Source organism: Haliotis cracherodii, unplaced genomic scaffold, assembly GCF_022045235.1.
Source record: "Haliotis cracherodii isolate W230 unplaced genomic scaffold, xgHalCrac1.p SCAF_11, whole genome shotgun sequence".
Classification (NCBI taxonomy): Eukaryota; Metazoa; Mollusca; class Gastropoda; order Lepetellida; family Haliotidae; genus Haliotis; species Haliotis cracherodii.
Window position 1 is genome coordinate 21,088,412 of NW_027266266.1, and position 20,471 is coordinate 21,108,882.

General features: G+C 42.5%; 1 protein-coding gene across 1 annotated transcript; it reads left to right on the forward strand.

Moving 5' to 3' along the window:
* The first annotated feature begins 874 nt into the window (after window positions 1–874).
* Window positions 875–17,608, forward strand: LOC139455868 (uncharacterized). The gene is made up of 2 exons (XM_071237410.1): window positions 875–930; window positions 16,729–17,608. Exons 1-2 carry the CDS (start codon window positions 875–877, stop codon window positions 17,606–17,608), a joined length of 936 nt encoding a protein of 311 aa, XP_071093511.1.
* The last annotated feature ends 2,863 nt before the right edge of the window (window positions 17,609–20,471 follow it).

Sequence of the window (20,471 nt, forward strand, 5' to 3'; positions counted from 1 at the left end):
GTCGATACTGTGCAATTATCATCCACTTCTGGTCAACGTCGTCCAAGGGTTAGGCACTTTTCAAGGTCTACCTTCCGCCACGGATCATTGGCGCGAAAGAGCAGACGTCAAGTTGAACTAGTGTTTTCGTGACAAGGACCAACTGGAACATGATTGAATCAATGTTGAGTATCGACAATGGGAGTCTGTCTCTCGTCTTACGAAGCGTGAACAGTGCTTACCTTTGACAGTTGGGGCTAATATCGCCGAACATTTTTAAAAGCTCTCTGGGAAAGTTCGGAACAGCGATCGAGTTGTCTGGGCGTTGTGATATTTGTTAATAGCAACGTTCACGGATGGTCGCTGCTGGTTTAAATTCACTTGACAGGTTTATATTGGGACATATGCGCACCGTGGTTTACGACATTGAGACATCGGACAAGGAATACAAACGATGAGCGAACATAATCAATCTTGAAGATTTGAAGGTCAAAGTTTGATTTTCACAGGTGGAGATTGCACTTGGATCAACACAAGGAGTTTTTCAATTGTCTGTTTTGACAAATATGATATATTATGTGTGTTAAGAACATTCCGAATTCCAATCCGGACAAATATGAATATCACGACTACAATTATCACGTGGTATGTTTGAGCAGGTGACAATAACAGTGTACATACACTGACACTAGGGCCATGAAATTAACAAATTGTCGTCATACACCACGTGACCACAGTTTCCTGACACCTATATCCTTTCGCGTGAAATATGCAATGATCTTCGGACATACACCTGGCGTTTCCATAGAAACCATCCGGGATGTGTCAACCGATACCACGTTCATCATGAAAAGCACGAGAATCGTGCCTGGGGTTTGACGTCTACGGCTTGAAGATGAGTGACAGGATGATATTGACAAACTGGTGGACGGAGTCACCTGACGACATGCGGTAAGTGGTAGTTCCTTCAACGGTTTGTTTATAATAATAATAATAATAATAATAATAATAATGATTCTTTGGAATAGGCCCGTATACAGTTTCAGACGTATCCAGGCCAACAAACCTGATTTTGTCCTTTTTGATAAATCCAATGAATGACTATTATTGAATTTTCTGTCCCTTTTGACACTAATATGATTGACAAGATTCGGGAAAAACATTGCAAATATGCAGACCTCGCTTTCGAAATGTCACGCTTGCATCCCAAGTACCAAGTTGTCCGACTCCCCATTGTTCTCGGTGCCTTAGGTTTGGTACTTCCCAATCTGTTGACTGGCATTGAGAGTGTACCCGGGTTTGCTACCAGGAATACGACCCTTCTGAAATCTGGGTGATGCAGAAGGCTGCAGTGTTAGGGAGTCTTCACATACTCCGAAAAGTTCTCCGTGTGTTTGAAGAGGCAGCGCTTCCTGGGAGAAGTCCCATTCGCTGTCTGGGCTGCGTGTAGAGGGGGCTAGGGCCCTGAGCAGATGATGAGCCTAACCGGCCTGACTGTGCCAGGATCACCCAAACCCTCTTTGCTGCATTTTTTATTTTAATCTGTACACAATAAAATGCAGTAACAACTGCTTACATAACCATACACGTCTCGGAACAGTGTATGTAAATATCAATATTATATGTTGGAAGAGGGCATGTAGGCAGAATTGGTTAAAGCGTTCTCTCGTCAAAAGTCCCGAGCTCGAGTCTCCCCATGGGAACAATCTGTGATTACCGTCTCTAGTGTCCCCCGGTGGAACAGCGGCTTAATATGCTCGTATACTCACTTACAGCTGTTGTTTCACCCAAGTGCGATTAGAGTGTTGGCTAAAGCGGGGAAAGGGTGGTTCAAAACAATATTTTCTTGGCTGTATTCCTACCTCTAGCATTCGCTTGTCAGGCAGAAGGCCCGGGTCCGATTCCCCACTTATGTGAAGTCCATTTCTGGTGTCCCCCGCCGTGATATTGCTGGAATATTGCTTAAGGCTGCGTAAAAGCATACTCACTCACTCACTCACTCACTTGCTCGCTCACTCACCCACCCACCCACCCCCTCACTCACTCACTCACTCACTCACTCATATGCCGAGGAGAGTTGTTCATTCTGTTAACCACTAATTTGTCTGGCCCAGACACGAACACCGGTAGGTCGTCGTGATTTACTCAATGACTGCATCGTAAACAAACTCTACTCACTGCCAATCAATGAAGTATTCGATTGTTGGGGTTTACTTGGTTATGTATATAGGCTTGCATGCCTTTGTATAACTGTGATATTGATTACTTTGGCGTAAAACAACATTCACTCACTCATATTCAAATACAGTTGTAAATACCATAAAGACCGCCTCCACAGTCTAGTGGATCTAACCAGAGATCTAGATCCCCTGGCGGCGTCTCGCTAAAAAAAGTATAAAAGATAATTTTTGTTTCCCTGCCTGGTGGCCAGCATTAAGGGGCTCAAACAAGGACTGGTCGGCATTATACTGTATCTGAGTGGGGTATCTACGTTAAACTGTCGCATGGTATCTGGTACAAGTAGCCACACCCCCTAACGTACAAGCACAACACAATATATAAGTGCAATAATCTTGAACGCGACGTAAATCCCCATTCCACTTCAGTTCATAGGGTTGGGAGGGGTATACCAACTATTCTCTCAGAGTGAGTATGGTCTTACGCCGCTTTTAGCAATATTCCAGCAATATCACGGCAGGGGATTTATCTCAGAAAAAAATCCCACTTTAATTTTTTAAATTTTTTCTTGATTTATTTAACTGAACTAATCCGCATTAATATGTATCATATGAACAATGAAAAATACGTAGAAATCTTTATTTTTAGCAGTAAATTAAACAAATATAACTCCAATGGTAGCGGTATTTGCTGTATACCAATTAAACATATTACACTGCTGCTAAGGGTTAAGAACCTCTTGGTAACCGTAGCCATGTTCAAACAAAACATTCAATACACGATCGGTTTAAATACGCAGGGCAAATAAACTGAGTCTTAACCTCACGGCGAACGGAACAAGTGGCGAAACAAACTAGGGCCGTTTATAATGCGCTAACGCAATCTCAATATCAACACCCTATACAGGTATTTGTTTGCCGATTTGCTTACAGTACTGATAAGAACATTGCGTGCACAGAACATGATACAATGTAACTTGGTAATACATATACCGTTATGTGTATGCTTGCGCAACAGGATACACGTGGTTCGGGGTACCGCGGCCCGTGAAGATCCGGGATAGAATAGGTCTTCAAGCAAGCCATGCTTGTCGTAAAAGGCAACTATGCTTATCGTAAGAGGCGACTAACGGGATCGGGTGCATGGTCAGGGTCGCTGACTTGGTTGATGCATGTCATCGATCCCAATTGCGTGGATCGATGCTCATGATGTAAATCACTGGATTGTCTGGTCCAGACTCGATTATTTACAGACCGCCGTCATATAGCTGGAATATTGCTGAGTGCGGCGTTAAACAACAAACCAACAACAACCAACAACCGTGGTAAGACGGTGGAGAAACCTCGTGGTTAAATGTTCGCTAGTCACCGGGTTCGATTCCCCGCGTGGTTGCACTGTATGAAACCCTTTCTGGTTTCCCCCGTCGTGATATGGCTGGGATAGTGCTAACAGCGGCGTAAAAATACATTCAATCTACGCTCACGACGTGGCCACAATTTCCAGTTGGAGTAGTGCTTCTTAGCCCTGCTCCAGGATCCACTGTGTATTAATGCCTTCCTCTGTCCCATTTCCCCATACCCAGGAATAGGTGCAAACGTGTTGATGCTGCCTAAAGCACTATTTACCCACTACTACTACTACTACTACTACTACTTCTACTACTACTGGGGCGGTCGGGTAGCCTAGTGGTTAGAGCGTTCGATCGTCAGGCCGAAGACCTGGGTTCGATTCCCGACATGGGTACAATGTGTGAAGCCCATTTCTGGTGTCCCCCGCCGTGATATTGCTGGAATATTGCTAAAAGCGGCGTTAAACCATACTCACTCACTCACTCACTCATTCTACTACTACTACTACTACTAAGCAAGGACTGGGCGGCCTCGGTCAGTATGCTGTTCTGGGTATCCATATATGTTAGTAAGTAAATTAGTGAAGTTATACGCCATTTTTAGCAATATTCCCCCGCCGTGATATTGCTGGAATATTGCTAAAAGCGGCGTAAAACCATACTCACTCACTCATCATGTTTTACCAATGACGCTTATTGTTAGAGTAAATATTTTAGGATTACAGACGTTATTTTTTACTTAAACTATAAACCGCCTGTAAATTGATATGGCGAAATGGAAAACATGCAGATCTGTCAAGAAGTACTGTTTGTAAGGACCGGGTGCTTGTTTTTTTTATTGCGTTCCATCAACCACTGTCCAGTCGTAGACTTGCGGAATGGCTCCCTAACCGAAACACACTAACACAAACTGTGAACAACACCTTAAGCCGACCCAGTCTAAACATTTCCTTCACATACAAGCTCTACTAGTATTTGAAGCAACGTCATGAACTACACGCGCTACACGAAAACCCACGGTTTTAAAAACGTCACAGCCAACGTGACACCGACGCCATAAAACCACCTACCCTGTTTCATTAATCAGCGTTGGGGGTCTATGGTCGTTCTATTAGCCCGGAAATAGGCTCTGAAATTTGGTATTAATGATTGGTCAATGTTTAATGGCAATCGATGACGATCTATTTCTGCCAACCCTCTCAAGCATTGCAGTGGTCTTCTCGCTGACCTACGTTGTGACGGATGATGTTTAAGCGTCATCTATCTGGCAATAAACATGAAATGAACAAGACCTTCTCGCAATCTATCACGGAAATACACACGAAATGGACATTAATTACTCAGGTATTAATCACATGCGAGGGAAATCGACCATTGTTAAGATAAGGGGTACAGCAAGCGAAGCTCTCTGCTTAGCGGCATAGAAATCTTGTTTTAACTATTCTTGACTGGGGCCGTTTTTTTGCCCTGACGGAAATGTTAACGATGCTATTCCAAGTTAATTTGCACACTGTGGGATATTTGCTCTCGATGTGCCATTGAGAATCCGATTGCATTTTAGAACACGTAGCGACTCGACAAACAAATATAACATTAATAGTATTTTGTTCGCGCTGCAAGCAGTGATCAACCATAGTAAATTATGATATAAAAACCTTTCCTTGTAGTCAGACCAGGTTAAATTGATTAGTAGATCTGTATGCATTTTTAATTAAAACAAGTCATTTTATTTTACATATAGAGGGAGGATATTTGTCTCTGCTTGGCAAATTAGCATATGTCCATGAATAGTCTTGTAACTTTTTTGAATAGTGACTTACATTTTAAGGTCCCATCGGCAATATTTCAGCCTTAATGTGACTAGATAAAGTAATGAATTTATATTTTCTAGAAATCCGTCATTAAAAGGCAGTAAAATAACTAGTAACATCACTGATTTGTATTAAAAAACGAGTTTAAAAAGAATATCAATAGTACAACACAATATAAAACTCAGGTCATAGATCACAAGCAACCAACAGAAGGCCACGTTACTTCATAGGAGACCAAGGGCAGAGATACAGACAAGCAGCGTATTTGCGTAAAATCCCCCCCAAACTATTTAAAACTCAATTACTTTCAAGTACATTTTACCTTGCGCACAGAAATGCATGCATTAAATGAAGTATTTTCGGCATGCGTTCAACGGAGCTAATTTCCGAAATACAATTACGAGCTAATTTACTTTCCGAGTCAAGCCTATAATTAGGACCGTTATATACATCTAAAACAATATTTCATTTTTTTTTAAATCTCCAAATGCTTACTCATTTTGGGGAAAACCCAATAGAGTAATGAACAGAAAAAAAATATCTGTTACCCGATTAAAAATGTTAAAACCCAATTAAAATAGAAACCTTCGAGTATAATCTCAATTCCTCAAAACGTTATCTGGGGCTCTGCATGAGGACCCACGGTACCTCTGTTACCTGCATCTATACCAGTGGGATTCACACCATACCTCTAGCTGCTGGCGATTGTTTTGCAAGCTAAGCCAAAAAAATGAGAGAGAATAAAAACTACTCATTTTATTCACCACAGTCAACAAACTACTCATTTTATTCACCACCGTCAACAAACTACTCATTTTATTCACCACCGTCAACAAACTACTCATTTTATTCACCACCGTCAACACACTACTCATTTTATTCACCACCGCCAACAAACTACTCATTTTATTCACCACCGTCAACAAACTGCTCATTTTATTCACCACCGTCAACAAACTACCTATTTTATTCACCACCGTCAACAAACTACTCATTTTATTCACCACCGTCAACAAACTACTCATTATATTCACCACCGTCAACAAACTACTCATTATATTCACCACCGTCAACAAACTACTCATTATATTCACCACCGTCAACAAACTACTCATTTTATTCACCACCGCCAACAAACTACTCATTTTATTCACCACAGTCAACAAACTACTCATTTTATTCACCACCGTCAACAAACTACTCATTTTATTCACCACCACCAACACACACACACACACACACACACACACACACATATTAAAATCCTGATGGCTCCCTTATTCTCGCACAAAATCGTGTGCATCCAATCCTCTCTTTGCACTGGGAACTCAACGGGTAAATAGGACAGATAGAATTAACTGTTTGTTTGTTTGCCGCACTCAGCAATATTCTAGCTATATGACGGCGGTCTGTAAATAATCGAATCTGGACCAGACAATCCAGTGATTGACATCATGAACATTGATACATGCAATTGGGATCGGTGACATGCATCAACCAAGTCATCGAGCCTGGCCACCCGATCCCGTTAGTCGCCTCTTACGACAAGCATAGTCGCCTTTTACGGCAAGCATGGGTTGGTGTAGACCTATTATACCCCGATCTTCACGTGTCAGGATTTACTGTGACTACACTAGCTTGGGAAGGGCGAATGTTTTTCTTCTATTATATATGCCCTGGTCGAGATTACTCATGATTTTGTTTTTCATGTTATTTTTCAAATTACATGAGCTGAATTCAATGTCATTAAGACGGAGTTAAACTGTGGTTGCGCATGCGTGCAGTATCATATCGCGATGAAGATAGTTATTACACGTGATTAGTTTCACAGTCCTTGAAAGCTAGAAATGAAATTGTCGAATTAATTATTCATCTCTGACATATGCCAGCAAGACGTCAGAGCCAAGGACACCGAAGGTCGTTTCCCACGATAAACTCGCATATTGATTTTGAATTTGTTGAGAACACATAGGTCAACCCAGCAACGTCCCCAGTCTCGATACCGTATTTCTGGAATTTGCTGGGGGCATGGGCGACCCAGTCGTTCGAGGCGCCGCAATTCGTTGTGCAGAGTTGTGTCCCTTGTGCACGCCAGAAACCTATGATCGTGGGCTCGAATCCCGGTTCGCCCCGATTATGTTTCTAGGTTTTAACCAAAGTGGTGAACGTCTGAGACCTGCATCACTTCGGGCTTTCCTTTCACATCAAGCTGACACGCCGTGGTATAACTGGAATACTGTTCAAAGCGGCGTTTAACCATTTCACTCACTCACTCTGGAATTTGCAACCCGTTTTCAAGAAATCAGTCAAATCAGACGTCGCATATTGATTTCGTTGAGAATCTGAAGGTGAATATGGCAAAATACCTAATCTTGATAATGAGTTTCTACAATTTTCTATCAGTTTTCAAGTCGTTGTCAATGACATTGTGTCATTGTTTTCTGGCCGTTTCCGTAACCGTCATTAACATTTGAGTGAGTGGGTAAGTGAGTTGGGTTTTATGCCTGTATGCAATATTCTAGCAATACCAAGGCGGGTGGACACCATTCAGTGAGTGAGTGAGTGAGTTGGGTTTAACGCCACTTTTAACAGTATTCCAGTTATATCACAGCGTGTCAGCTTAATGTGGGAGGAAAGCCCGAAGTGATGCAGGTCTCGGGCGATTACCACTTCGGTGAAACCCACGAGCACGGGGATGGACACCATTCTGTAATGGGCTTCGGGGGCACGCGGGGCCCAGTCGTCTAAAGCGCCGCGATTTGTTGTGCAGAGTTGCGTCTCTTGGACACGCCAGAAGGATTGTGAGTTCGAAACCCGGTTCGCCCCAATTATGTTTCAAGGTTTGTCAGCACCATACCCGTGCTCGTTGGTTTCACCGAAGTGGTAAACGTCTGAGACCTGCATCACCGGGCTTTCCTCCCACATTAAGCTGACACGCCGTCATATAACTGGAATAATGTTAAATGTGGCGTTAAACTCACTCACTCACTCACTCACTCACTCAGTAATGGGCTTCACATGGGACATGTTGCATATTTTAATATGTATTTAATAATAATTATGCTTGAAAGGTCACAGCGAAACCCCGTTAAATCGGACAGCGTTGTCGTCTGGAAGAACGAGGTTCTCAATTAATGGTTCTCTAAAAAATAATAATGTTTGTACCGTCGTCATCAAAAAGTATACAAAACTTCGTCATACCGGACGATATGTCCGGATTCACATGGTTCTTCTGTGAAGGAAGTTTCTCCGCCACATTGCCTTCAGCAGTAAACACACGGAATATTGTTAAAGCGGACAAATATCCGGATTGGCAAGGTATATATTATTTGACGTCCATGCACCACGTGTATGTCTTTACCTTCCAGTCGGCAGTAAACAAACACGAATCGTTAATCCATGACCCGAATTTCACAGGTTACCTCAGTTCCTTGGCCACGACGGCGGCCCATCACGCAACGTCGCTCATTGACTTGTGTGCACTATCCACGCCGCGACCCCGGCTCAGCATTTCCGTTTACCTAATTTATAGATGGACTACTGGGTACAAAATGATTAGATTTGATCATTTTCGGATTAAGGCTTGTCAGATAAAAGATCCGCCTGATTGCTTCACTGTTTTAGACGTGATCCGGACGGGGATAATCAACGAACCAAATTACATGAGAACATATTTCGGGTTGTAGTTTGTGGTTTTAGTTTTGAGCGGCGCTCGTTTGGGGGATATTTTTGAACTTTTGAAATTCAAAACACTTTGTTAGAGGTTTTTTGTTTTCCAGTTCCAGCCGTGATCATTGGCTGATCAAAGTAGTAAAACCTTTGCACGGTAAATGTGTCATTATATGATTATACATAAGTGAATGGGTGAGTGCGTTGTGTTTAATTCCTCTGTGAAAAGTTATACTTTTACACGAAATGGTTAATTTGGAAGAACCCATAAGGTTCCCTGACAGTGGGTTCGAATCCCAAATTCACCCTGATTATGATTCTTGGTTATCAGCAAGGGACACAGGTGGCCCAGTAGCCCAAGGCGCCGCAATTCCCTGTGCAGAGTTGCGCCTTTTACGCACGCCAGAAACCTATGATCGTGGGTTCGAATCCCGGTTCGCCCCGATTATGTTTCTAGGTTTGTCATCACAGTGTTCGTGGGTTTACCGTTGTGTTTGTTTGTTTGTTTGTTTGTTGTTTAACGCCACACTTAGCAATATTCTCGCTATATGACGGTGGTCTGTAAATAATCGAGTCTGGACTAGACAATCCAGTGGTGACATCATGAGCATCGATCCATGCAATTGGGATATGATGACATGCAGCGAGCCTGACCACCCGATTCACTATTGTGGTAAACGTCTGAAATATGCATCCCAGAAACCTATGATTGTGGGTTCGAATCTCGGTTCGCCCCGATTATGTTTCTAGGTTTGTCAGCACCACACCCGTGCGCGTGGGTTTCACCGAAGTGGTAAACGTCTGAGACCTGCATCACTTCGGGCTTTCCTCCCACATTAAACTGACACGACGTCATATAACTGGAATACTGTTAAAAGCAAACTCACTCACTCACTGAAACAGGCATCACTTCGGGCTTTCGTCCCACATTAATCTGAAAGCCATGATATAACTGGAATACTGTTAAAAGTGGTGTTAAACCCATCTCACTCACTCACTTGACCCGTGAAGATCCGGGGTAGGATAGGTCTTCAGCAACCCATGCTTGCTCTAAAAGCGACTATGCTGGATTGTCTGGTCCAGACTCGATTATTTACAGACCGTGGTCATGTAGCTGGAATAGTGCTGAGTGCGGTGTTAAACAACAAACAAACAAACACTCCCTTAGGTATCAGCACCATATGCTCGTGGAACTCACAAAGTGGTTAACATCTGAGACTTGCATCACTTTCATCAAGCTGACACGCCTGAAATACTATAACTGGAATAATATTCAAAGCGGGGTTACACCTAACTCACTCGCTCCTTCAACTGATGACTTGTTGATGTCATTGTTGCACCAACCACATCCATAAAGGTCAAACATTAATACTGTGGGTTTGAGCTCAGTTAAAGACCAGTGCCCACTTTCACAAACCGACCATACTTTAACATAAGCTTACAATACTCTTAGCTCTAAGATCGCTCTGTGCAAGTAGACCCATATTCTAATGACACGCACCCTCGATAATCACCGTTTTACTACGATACTATGACTTTGTTCAGGATGTTTATCCCCCATCTCTTTTACTAGTAACTTTGCAAGGGATGTCTCTATCTCATAGAATCTATATTATATAGATATACATACTAGGTATATACGTCTTTGGTTCCGGGGGCCGGTCGGGTAGCCTAGTGGTTAATGCGTACGCTCGTCACGCCGAAGACCCGGGTTCGATTCCCGACATGGGTACAATGTGTGAAGCCTATATTTCTGGTGTCCCCCGCCGTGATAATGCTGGAATATTGCTAAACGCGGCGTAAAACCATACGCACTCACTCACTTGGTACCGGTAGCTGGAGTCGACGGCTATATTAGGCGCGTCGTGCTCCTGGAATCGGTTTCAAAAAGATACTGTGGTGGCTAGTAAATAGGTACTAGTAATTGTCATAATAGAATGGGGGTATAATCACGTGACTCTGGATGATCAAGGGTGAACGCACACCCACACCTATTCTCTACTATGTCGGTAATTTAAAAAACCAAAAACGTTTCCTGATTTTTTTTAAAGACAGGCAACACATTGTGAACCATCTTGAAAGTTTCAAAAGTAAATCCTCCATGAAACGAGTAGGTCTTGAAATCAGAAAACAAAAAGACCTGATAATCACGTCACAGTGTAATCGCTATGCGTCATGTTCTCAGGCCTTTGTTGTCGACCTTGTTATATATTTTAATACATATCATTAAAAAATATTTATTAAATATATTATTAAATGTGTGACAAATACAATTGAATATAGATCTAATCAACTGACTGACTGAGTATGGTTTTACGCCGCGTTTAGCAATATTCCAGCAATATCACGGCGGGGGACACCAGAAATGGGCTGATCTAATCAAACAGACATGTCTATAATGAAGTGAAAGAATGACAGTAATTTAACGTATTCATCTGGAATAAGAAGTAAAACTATTCATAATTCAGTTGAATGATTGCTTCTCTAATTGACAAACTGAGAAACACGAGCATGTTATCGCCATCTATCAATTATTTACGGCCTGTGAAGATGAAAAATAAAGATGGCGACGAAACCGGATCGTGAAACCGAAACCAGTTCCAAGTGAAATTGAATCGGCTATCCACCCAACGGGATGCACAAGATCTCTTGACTTGTGTGAATAATTGATACTGATCACCGAAAGCAGAATCTCGTATTCCATAGTTAGCTGGGATACCAAGCAGCTAAACACGGACAAATAGCGGGGCACGTTGCCAGGTTCGAAAACAGATATAGGGGAAAATATTGTGTTCTCGTTAGAAACAGAAACCCAGAGAGAGAGGAGAGAGGCAGTCGGCTGTATTCTCTGATAAGATTTAGTCGTCAGTTACCATCTGAACTGAGGTATGTAAACGCTATACATTGTGTAGTTATATCAGAGACCATATAATAGATTATATTCTATTTATGGTCTCTGGTTATTTGAAGGTGTGTCCTTAAATGTTTTTTGAAAATATTAATTGAAAATATTATTTCAATCTGGAAAACAACTTATTGTATCAATGACGATTCATAATTTAAATGTATTCGTAAAAGTTGGAAGCACGGAATCGAGAAATGATTGAGATATTATTTGTTTTATCCTTGTCTTGATTTTTGGTGAAGAGAAATATGTTTATTTATTAATTATGACTTTAGTTCAATATGTGACGACTGTTCAATATGTCAAATTAAACATTAACATTGTCAGTTATAAATTTGTTAGTTGTATTAATTGTGTATGAGAGAAAAATATGATTAGCTCATGAATGACACATTTATCAATGATCTGGTGATTTTCAATTTGGTTTAATTCAGTCTTTGAATAAACACAAGACAGGGTATATTCTTCCTAACAATAACCCACTAACTGGTTATGATGTTGATAGCTCGCTCATCCATTTATATCAAGCAGAAATAATTTCGTTTAGATATTTCAGAAGTCAATTTTCAGAAGACACCCAGACACCATATACCTAGGCTATATAATTAACTACATTCAATAACATCGCGTTGTCATGGCAACTGAAACTCGAGTCTAGTACCTATGACTTATTGACTATTAATGATGATGAAATATTCACATGTATATAGAATATTTTCACCAGAGAGACATGGATACTAATACTGTTCAGGTTACTTGTCTTGATTTTGCTTCTTTGTATAATTCATGCAGTAATAACTATTTCCACAATACAAATGATTTTAAGAATCACGGAATTTCAAGTAATATTAATATATTTAGTTTTATTCTTTAAAAAAAATGTTTATAAAACTATTTAAAATAATTTGCACAAGAACCGACAATGGGAATCCATTTGACATATTTTTTAAAAGGTTTAGTGGCTGGGATTTTTTCAAAAGACACTGTCAGTCTCCGAACTTCATAGCTGTAACTAATTTGATATGCTGTCGCATGTTCAAATTATATTTGTTATCGATTACTGGGCCTGAGACAGTATTACTGAAATAATTTGATTAATTAGTTACTTTAAGGTGGCCACAATCTATCATACTCTATCTTGTAGAGTAACGTGTTGCAACTCAAAATTGCAAGTCATTTTCAAGATCAAAATAAATTATGTTCATTTTTATGTTCGTGTAAATATTGCGTCAGTTTGTTGTTAGAAAACACAGGAAGGCGTCAAGTGCATTAGGGGGAGCCAGCATTCTCAAGGACCATGAGAAAGTTCAATGTTGGAAAATAAATCTTAATTCCTTACGGGTGGGTTGTTGACTATCATAAAGCCCATGGGAAAAAACTTATCAGACGGTTAACTAACAATAATTCTACAAGGATACCCTCACACATTAGGGACCCTCAAATCTAAGAATGGGACGAGTACAGGCTGCTAGAGCTGAGAATGGGACAATTACAGGCTGATAGAGCTGAGAATGGGACAATTACAGGCTGCTAGAGCTGACAAGGGGACGAGTACAGGCTGCTAGAGCTGAGAAGGGGACGAGTACAGGCTGATAGAGCAGAGAAGGGGACGAGTACAGGCTGCTAGAGCTGAGAAGGGGACGAGTATAGGCTGCTAGAGCTGAGAAGGGGACGAGTACAGGCTGCTAGAGCTGAGAAGGGGACGAGTACAGGCTGCTAGAGCTGAGAAGGGGACGAGTACAGGCTGCTAGAGCTGAGAAGGGGACGAGTATAGGCTGCTAGAGCAGAGAAGGGGACGAGTACAGGCTGATAGAGCTGAGAAGGGGATGAGTATAGGCTGCTAGAGCTGAGAAGGGGACAAGTATAGGCTGATATAGCTGAGAAGGGGATGAGTATAGGCTGATATAGCTGAGAAGGGGACAAGTACAGGCTGATAGAGCTGAGAAGGGGATGAGTATAGGCTGCTAGAGCTGAGAAGGGGACAAGTATAGGCTGATATAGCTGAGAAGGGGATGAGTATAGGCTGATATAGCTGAGAAGGGGACAAGTACAGGCTGACAGAGCTGAGAAGGGGATGAGTATAGGCTGATAGAGCTGAGAAGGGGACGAGTATAGGCTGATAGAGCAGAGAAGGGGACGAGTATAGGCTGATAGAGCTGAGAATGGGACAAGTACAGGCTGATAGAGCAGAGAAGGGGACGAGTACAGGCTGATATAGCTGAGAATGGGACGAGTATAGGCTGATAGAGCAGAGAAGGGGACGAGTACAGGCTGATATAGCTGAGAATGGGACGAGTATAGGCTGATAGAGCAGAGAAGGGGACGAGTACAGGCTGATATAGCTGAGAATGGGACGAGTATAGGCTGATAGAGCAGAGAAGGGGACGAGTATAGGCTGATAGAGCTGAGAATGGGACAAGTACAGGCTGATAGAGCTGAGAAGGGGACGAGTATAGGCTGATAGAGCTGAGAAGGGGACGAGCACAGGCTGATAGAGCTGAGAAGGGGACGAGTATAGGCTGCTAGAGCAGAGAAGGGGACGAGTATAGGCTGATAGAACTGAGAAGGGGACGAGTACAGGCTGCTAGAGCTGAGAAGGGGACGAGTATAGGCTGCTAGAGCAGAGAAGGGGATGAGTATAGGCTGATAGAGCTGAGAAGGGGACGAGCACAGGCTGCTAGAGCTGAGAATGGGACAAGTACAGGCTGATAGAGCTGAGAAGGGGATGAGTATAGGCTGATATAGCTGAGAAGGGGACGAGTACAGGCTGCTAGAGCAGAGAAGGGGATGAGTATAGGCTGATAGAGCTGAGAAGGGGACGAGTATAGGCTGCTAGAGCAGAGAAGGGGATGAGTATAGGCTGATAGAGCTGAGAAGGGGACGAGCACAGGCTGCTAGAGCTGAGAATGGGACAAGTACAGGCTGATAGAGCTGAGAAGGGGACGAGTACAGGCTGATAGAGCTGAGAAGGGGACGAGTACAGGCTGATAGAACTGAGAAGGGGACGAGTATAGGCTGATAGAGCAGAGAATGGGATGAGTATAGGCTGATAGAACTGAGAATGGGATGAGTATAGGCTGATAGAGCTGAGAAGGGTATGAGAATAGGCTGATAGAGCTGAGAAGGGGATGAGTATAGGCTGCTAGAGCTGAGAAGGGGCGAGTATAGGATACTAGAGCTGTGAAAGGGAGGAGTATAGGCTGATAGAACTGAGAAGGGGGTGAGAATAAGCTAATAGAACTGAGAAGGGGTGGTATGGGGTTGGTTTACAGGTCTAAACGTCTTCCATCCATCTTAGGGAATTACAAGTCCATTTCAATATCAGCTCTGATCGTCAAATGTTACTCAACGGCGTCTCAAAGGTATAAACTCAACAACCGCGTAAGCTCTGACTTACCGCCATATTTATGAATCTTCGTGAAATAGGATTCGCTTTACAAAATATTTGGATTGTTTTATCCTGCACTGAACTTTTGAACGGTTCCCGAAATACACACGTACTCTGTTGAACAGAGGGTAACTCTACACTAAGTGCCTCTCGGCGACTGCGTTAATAAATTATTAAGATTCTCAATGAAATTTGAGTAGCCACTAAAGTACTTTAATGGCTTAGCAAGCACAGCAAAATGAAATGTCCTTTAAGTAAACCATCCGCGGTATATATCAAAACAATATGTATGCATACACTGTTAAGGAGGCCCTGAATTGTTAAAAATAGGACTCACAGTGAAAATAGACCGTACAGTGAAATCTAACAAACAATAACTGACGTGGAATAACGACAGCGCATGTCCGCCATGGACCGTCATCCACAAGATGGCTTGGTCTTCAAATACTACTGGGTCTTAGGCGTGTAGATAACGGTAATACATTTATAGGTATGTCTGTTTCTATCAATATATTATGCTAAATTTATAATTTGTAGGTCGGAATCGTCCTTAAGTCTACCTTAATAGCTTATTTTTAGACGCTTGATTGCCTGTCTTGCTTGAGAATGACTTGCATCCTATACGTGTGAATGTTGGTCTGTTTCGAAGTTGGTATATATTGGATTGTATTGGATATGTATTGGATGGCATATAAAATGTCAAAAATGTTAGAAAGTGAGTGAGTATGGTTTTACGCCGCTTTTAGCAATATTCCAGCAATATCACGGCTTCACACATCGTACCGATGTCGGGAATCGAACCCGGGTCTGAGGCGTGACGAGCGAACGCTTAAACAACTAGGCTACCCGACCGCCCCTGTTAGAAAGTCATTGGGTGTTTTTCAACTAATTTAAAAAAACACTGTGGGAGTTGTCCCGTAATTTCCGTTATCAGCTAATCCTGCTAATTTACGATAAGTGTTAATAAAAAAGTTTCAATTACTAGTTTGCAATGCCACGCGTCATGTTTTATTGGTATAGCCTTCGAGTGAGTGAGTTGGGTTTAACGCCGCTTCAGTTATATGACAGCGTGTATGCTTGATGTGGAAGGAAAGCCGAAACTGGGGCAGGTTTTAGACGAGCTCGAGTAATGGTGCTCACACACAGAAACATAATCAGGACGAATGTGGGATTCGAACCTGCAATCCCAGCGCCTTGACTGGATACTATACCCACGTGTGAGTTAGTTTGGTTTTACGCCGCTTTTAGCAATATTCCAGCAATATCACGACGGGGGACACCAGAAATGGGCTTCACACATTGTACCCATGTCGGGAATCGAACCCGGGTCTTCGGCGTGACGAGCGAACGCTTTAACCACTAGGCTACCCGACCGCCCCAATAATGAATAAAAAAGTGTAGCTTTAGACGTCATCATTTATGTGAATTTAACTTATTTGTTTGGTTTCAGACAAGCAGCATATTTGCGGGGCAACGAATCTTTCCAAAATGGCACCATCGTGGAGGAGGATGCTCCCCAACCACTGATACTGCTTCCTCGCTGTGTGGTCCCAGAACACCTGCCAGCCATGACCAAATCCCCACCCCGTTCAATCTCCAGAGACAAGGTGCTTCTGGGGATCACCCCTGTCACCCATGAGTACTACAATCAATGGGCACGAAATCCTAAACTCCTGGACTCCAGTTCTTCAGACCCGGGCCAAAGCACATCGGAAATGACCGTCAGTGAAACTCGGGCCAAAACGTCTCTACCAAGAACTGGAGGTCGTATGACGATGAGCCGATCAGATCTGAAATCAGCCAATCCTCGGGTCATCACGTGTCGGTCCACCATCCCGTCGGTAAACATTGAACTTCCGCCAATGCCGTCCTTCCGTCGCTCGGTGACGGTCGTTGGAGGGGAAAGGGTTGCTTCTGTGTGTGCAGACAGATCAAGCTCGGTTTTCCTACCAAAGAAGGTCCTGCCGAGCAACCAAACCTTGCCAATGAGCCAGGCGGTGTTTCTTTTTAAAGGAGACACGTTCATCCACAATGCCCCCTTTCTAGGTGACCCGAACCGCCCTAGTCGGTCAATAAACAGGTACCCGTCGTGCGTTAGCTCCAGCCAAAGACTCCCATCTACCAAAACTCCCGGCAGGGTCACGCTGAAAGGGGAGGTAACTCGCTCAAACGGTTCTCCTCCGGTACAAGTGGCTAAAGTTCAGTTCATTGACTTCTCCGATGTAAAATCGTACGTTAACACACGCCGAGATGTGGCCCGACCCAAGAAGCAGCAGAAGGACAAGCAGTTCCTCCCGCTCAGCATCCCCTTTGGGATCAGCATCTCTTGAGGCGGTGCAGCCGAAACTTCAAGTGCTATCAATGTTGTAAAACATCGACCGTGGTGATATTTTTTCTGTTTAGGGGAACTCGGTGACATCATGACTTTTGATCCGTGGTGCCAAAGTGCGTTTGTGCATTATATCAGTGCTCTGCATGAAATTATCTATATAGGTATAGGGTAACTAGTTTGGAGTAGATCATCTAAATACAAAACGCCAATGACAGAGAATAATCAGTCTCGATTATCTGCCGAAATAAATTCAATTGTGCGTAAAGGGCAAAATAGCAGTGACATTTATATGAATGGATCATTCAAAATCAGTGATGACGCCATGTGCTCGGTGAACAATTGTTGTGCATCTTCCCGAGACATAGGAGTTAACTGACTATAAAAGTCCAGTTTCCACCCTTGTCGAACTAGACTAGAATTTCTGGGCTCGATATTAGCGCCACCAGTGCTTATTATGAGTTATGTCCCTCTCCTATTGACCAATCAGATTCGACCTCTTGTAATCACTTGCATTTACTTCAAACAAAATGGCGGCGCCCATTCAAGACGATGTGATCAATAATCAAGATCTATATTGTGATAAAACGGGTCTTACATCGCAAAGTGCATAGAATCACGTGAGCACCTTGATTAAAAACATGAAAAGATTTGGAAAATAACTGCTGACGCCGAGTTGGCAGTGTACATCGTTTGCAAATCCTGCAATCGACTGAAATCTGCATGACAGTTTACAAACCCGATTTCGATTTCGTTACGCGATTTTTGATTGGACTATGCATAGACTTGTTAGTCCAGCCAAAATATAACTCCATAATATCAGCCTAGTTCGGCAAAGGTTGAAACAGGACTTTTAAAGTCAGTTAACTCACTTGCTTCGGGAAGATGATTGTTGTAAAGAAGCCCGGTGGTAAAGTGTTCGCTTGTCATGACGAGGATCGGGTTCGATTCCAGACAGTGTATAAGACCTTCATATACTTCGTGTCCCTGTCGAGGTAATGGTGAATATGACTCAAACAGGCAGGGGATACATCAGTTGTGGTTATTTACTGATTGAGTTGAAATCTGCTGACATTGCATATTGCATGATCGTGACTCTATCATTGCAGCTATGGCAACCTTTGTACTGAATTTGACAAATTATTACCAATATCTACACACTGAAAACAATCATGGAGGTAACAGTGTAGTTACACATTGATGTGTGGGCCATGCCTTGGCCGTTTCAAAGACGTATGTAATGGGCAGACAACTCCAAAATGATGCTTGTGAACTGTTTGAGTTATTTGGACATCAGGCATGTCAAACAGGCTACAATCTGATTTACTAAAAGGACGAGGTAGTATAAATATGAGTGGGTCCTTGGCCCAAGATTAATGTTTAACCATATGTTTGTAATGTTTTTTTTTTTATGTACTTCTGTGAACATCAGCTTGGGCCAAAGATTAGTTCATATTCAAATAGTGGAATTTTGTAAATGAAAACCTCTAAAATAGTCGTTTTTGACAGATTTTAGCCACATGTGTTTATCTGACCACGTAAGAAGTCCAAATCCCAAACAATTACTGAAATAGAGTTAGTTCTCATTCATATGAACATATACCTGATAATCTTCATAACAATTTCTAAATGTTTTGCTAAATTCTTAAATTATGCAGATCACGTTGACCCAATATAGGCCTTTATCCTACCTCGTCCTTACAACCTAATGGACACTATGGACTTGAATTGTGCTTAAGATTCAGTTTCTCCTTAATAACTGCAATGCTCATCAAATACATTGTCATAACACGCATACCTATTAATGAATGATAGAACTTCATCTTTCTAACATGTTCATAACATTCTATATGACGAAACCAAAGATTTCATTGATGTCCTTTCTGTGCTTGACCAGTCGGCAGTACCTGTAGCCGTAACAATGCTAATGTGTTACTTTCTGTGCTTGACCAGTCAGCAGTACCTGTAGCCGTAACAATGCTAATGTGTTACTTTCTGTGCTTGACCAGTCAGCAGTACCTGTAGCCGTAACAATGCTAATGTGTTACTTTCTGTGCTTGACCAGTCGGCAGTACCTGTAGCCGTAACAATGCTAATGTGTTACTTTCTGTGCTTGACCAGTCAGCAGTACCTGTAGCCGTAACAATGCTAATGTGTTACTTTCTGTGCTTGACCAGTCAGCAGTACCTGTAGCCGTAACAATGCTAATGTGTTACTTTCTGTGCTTGACCAGTCAGCAGTACCTGTAGCCGTAACAATGCTAATGTGTTACTTTCTGTGCTTGACCAGTCAGCAGTACCTGTAGCCGTAACAATGCTAATGTGTTACTTTCTGTGCTTGACCAGTCACCAGTACCTGTAGCCGTAACAATGCTAATGTGTTACTTTCTGTGCTTGACCAGTCAGCAGTACCTGTAGCCGTAACAATGCTAATGTGTTACTTTCTGTGCTTGACCAGTCGGCAGTACCTGTAGCCGTAACAATGCTAATGTGTTACTTTCTGTGCTTGACCAGTCGGCAGTACCTGTAGCCGTAACAATGCTAATGTGTTACTTTCTGTGCTTGACCAGTCACCAGTACCTGTAGCCGTAACAATGCTAATGTGTTACTTTCTGTGCTTGACCAGTCGGCAGTACCTGTAGCCGTAACAATGCTAATGTGTTACTTTCTGTGCTTGACCAGTCAGCAGTACCTGTAGCCGTAACAATGCTAATGTGTTACTTTCTGTGCTTGACCAGTCGGCAGTACCTGTAGCCGTAACAATGCTAATGTGTTACTTTCTGCCGTAACAATGCTACTTGGCTACTTTCTGCTCTAACAATGCTACTTGGCTACTTTCTGCTCTAACAATGCTACTTGGCTACT

Excerpts from the sequence above, each read along its gene's own strand:
- LOC139455868 (XM_071237410.1), top strand. The coding sequence starts at position 875 with ATGAGTGACAGGATGATATTGACAAACTGGTGGACGGAGTCACCTGAC. Across the intron at positions 931-16,728 it reads GAGTCACCTGACGACATGCG|ACAAGCAGCATATTTGCGGG; the intron begins GTAAGTGGTAGT and ends GTTTGGTTTCAG.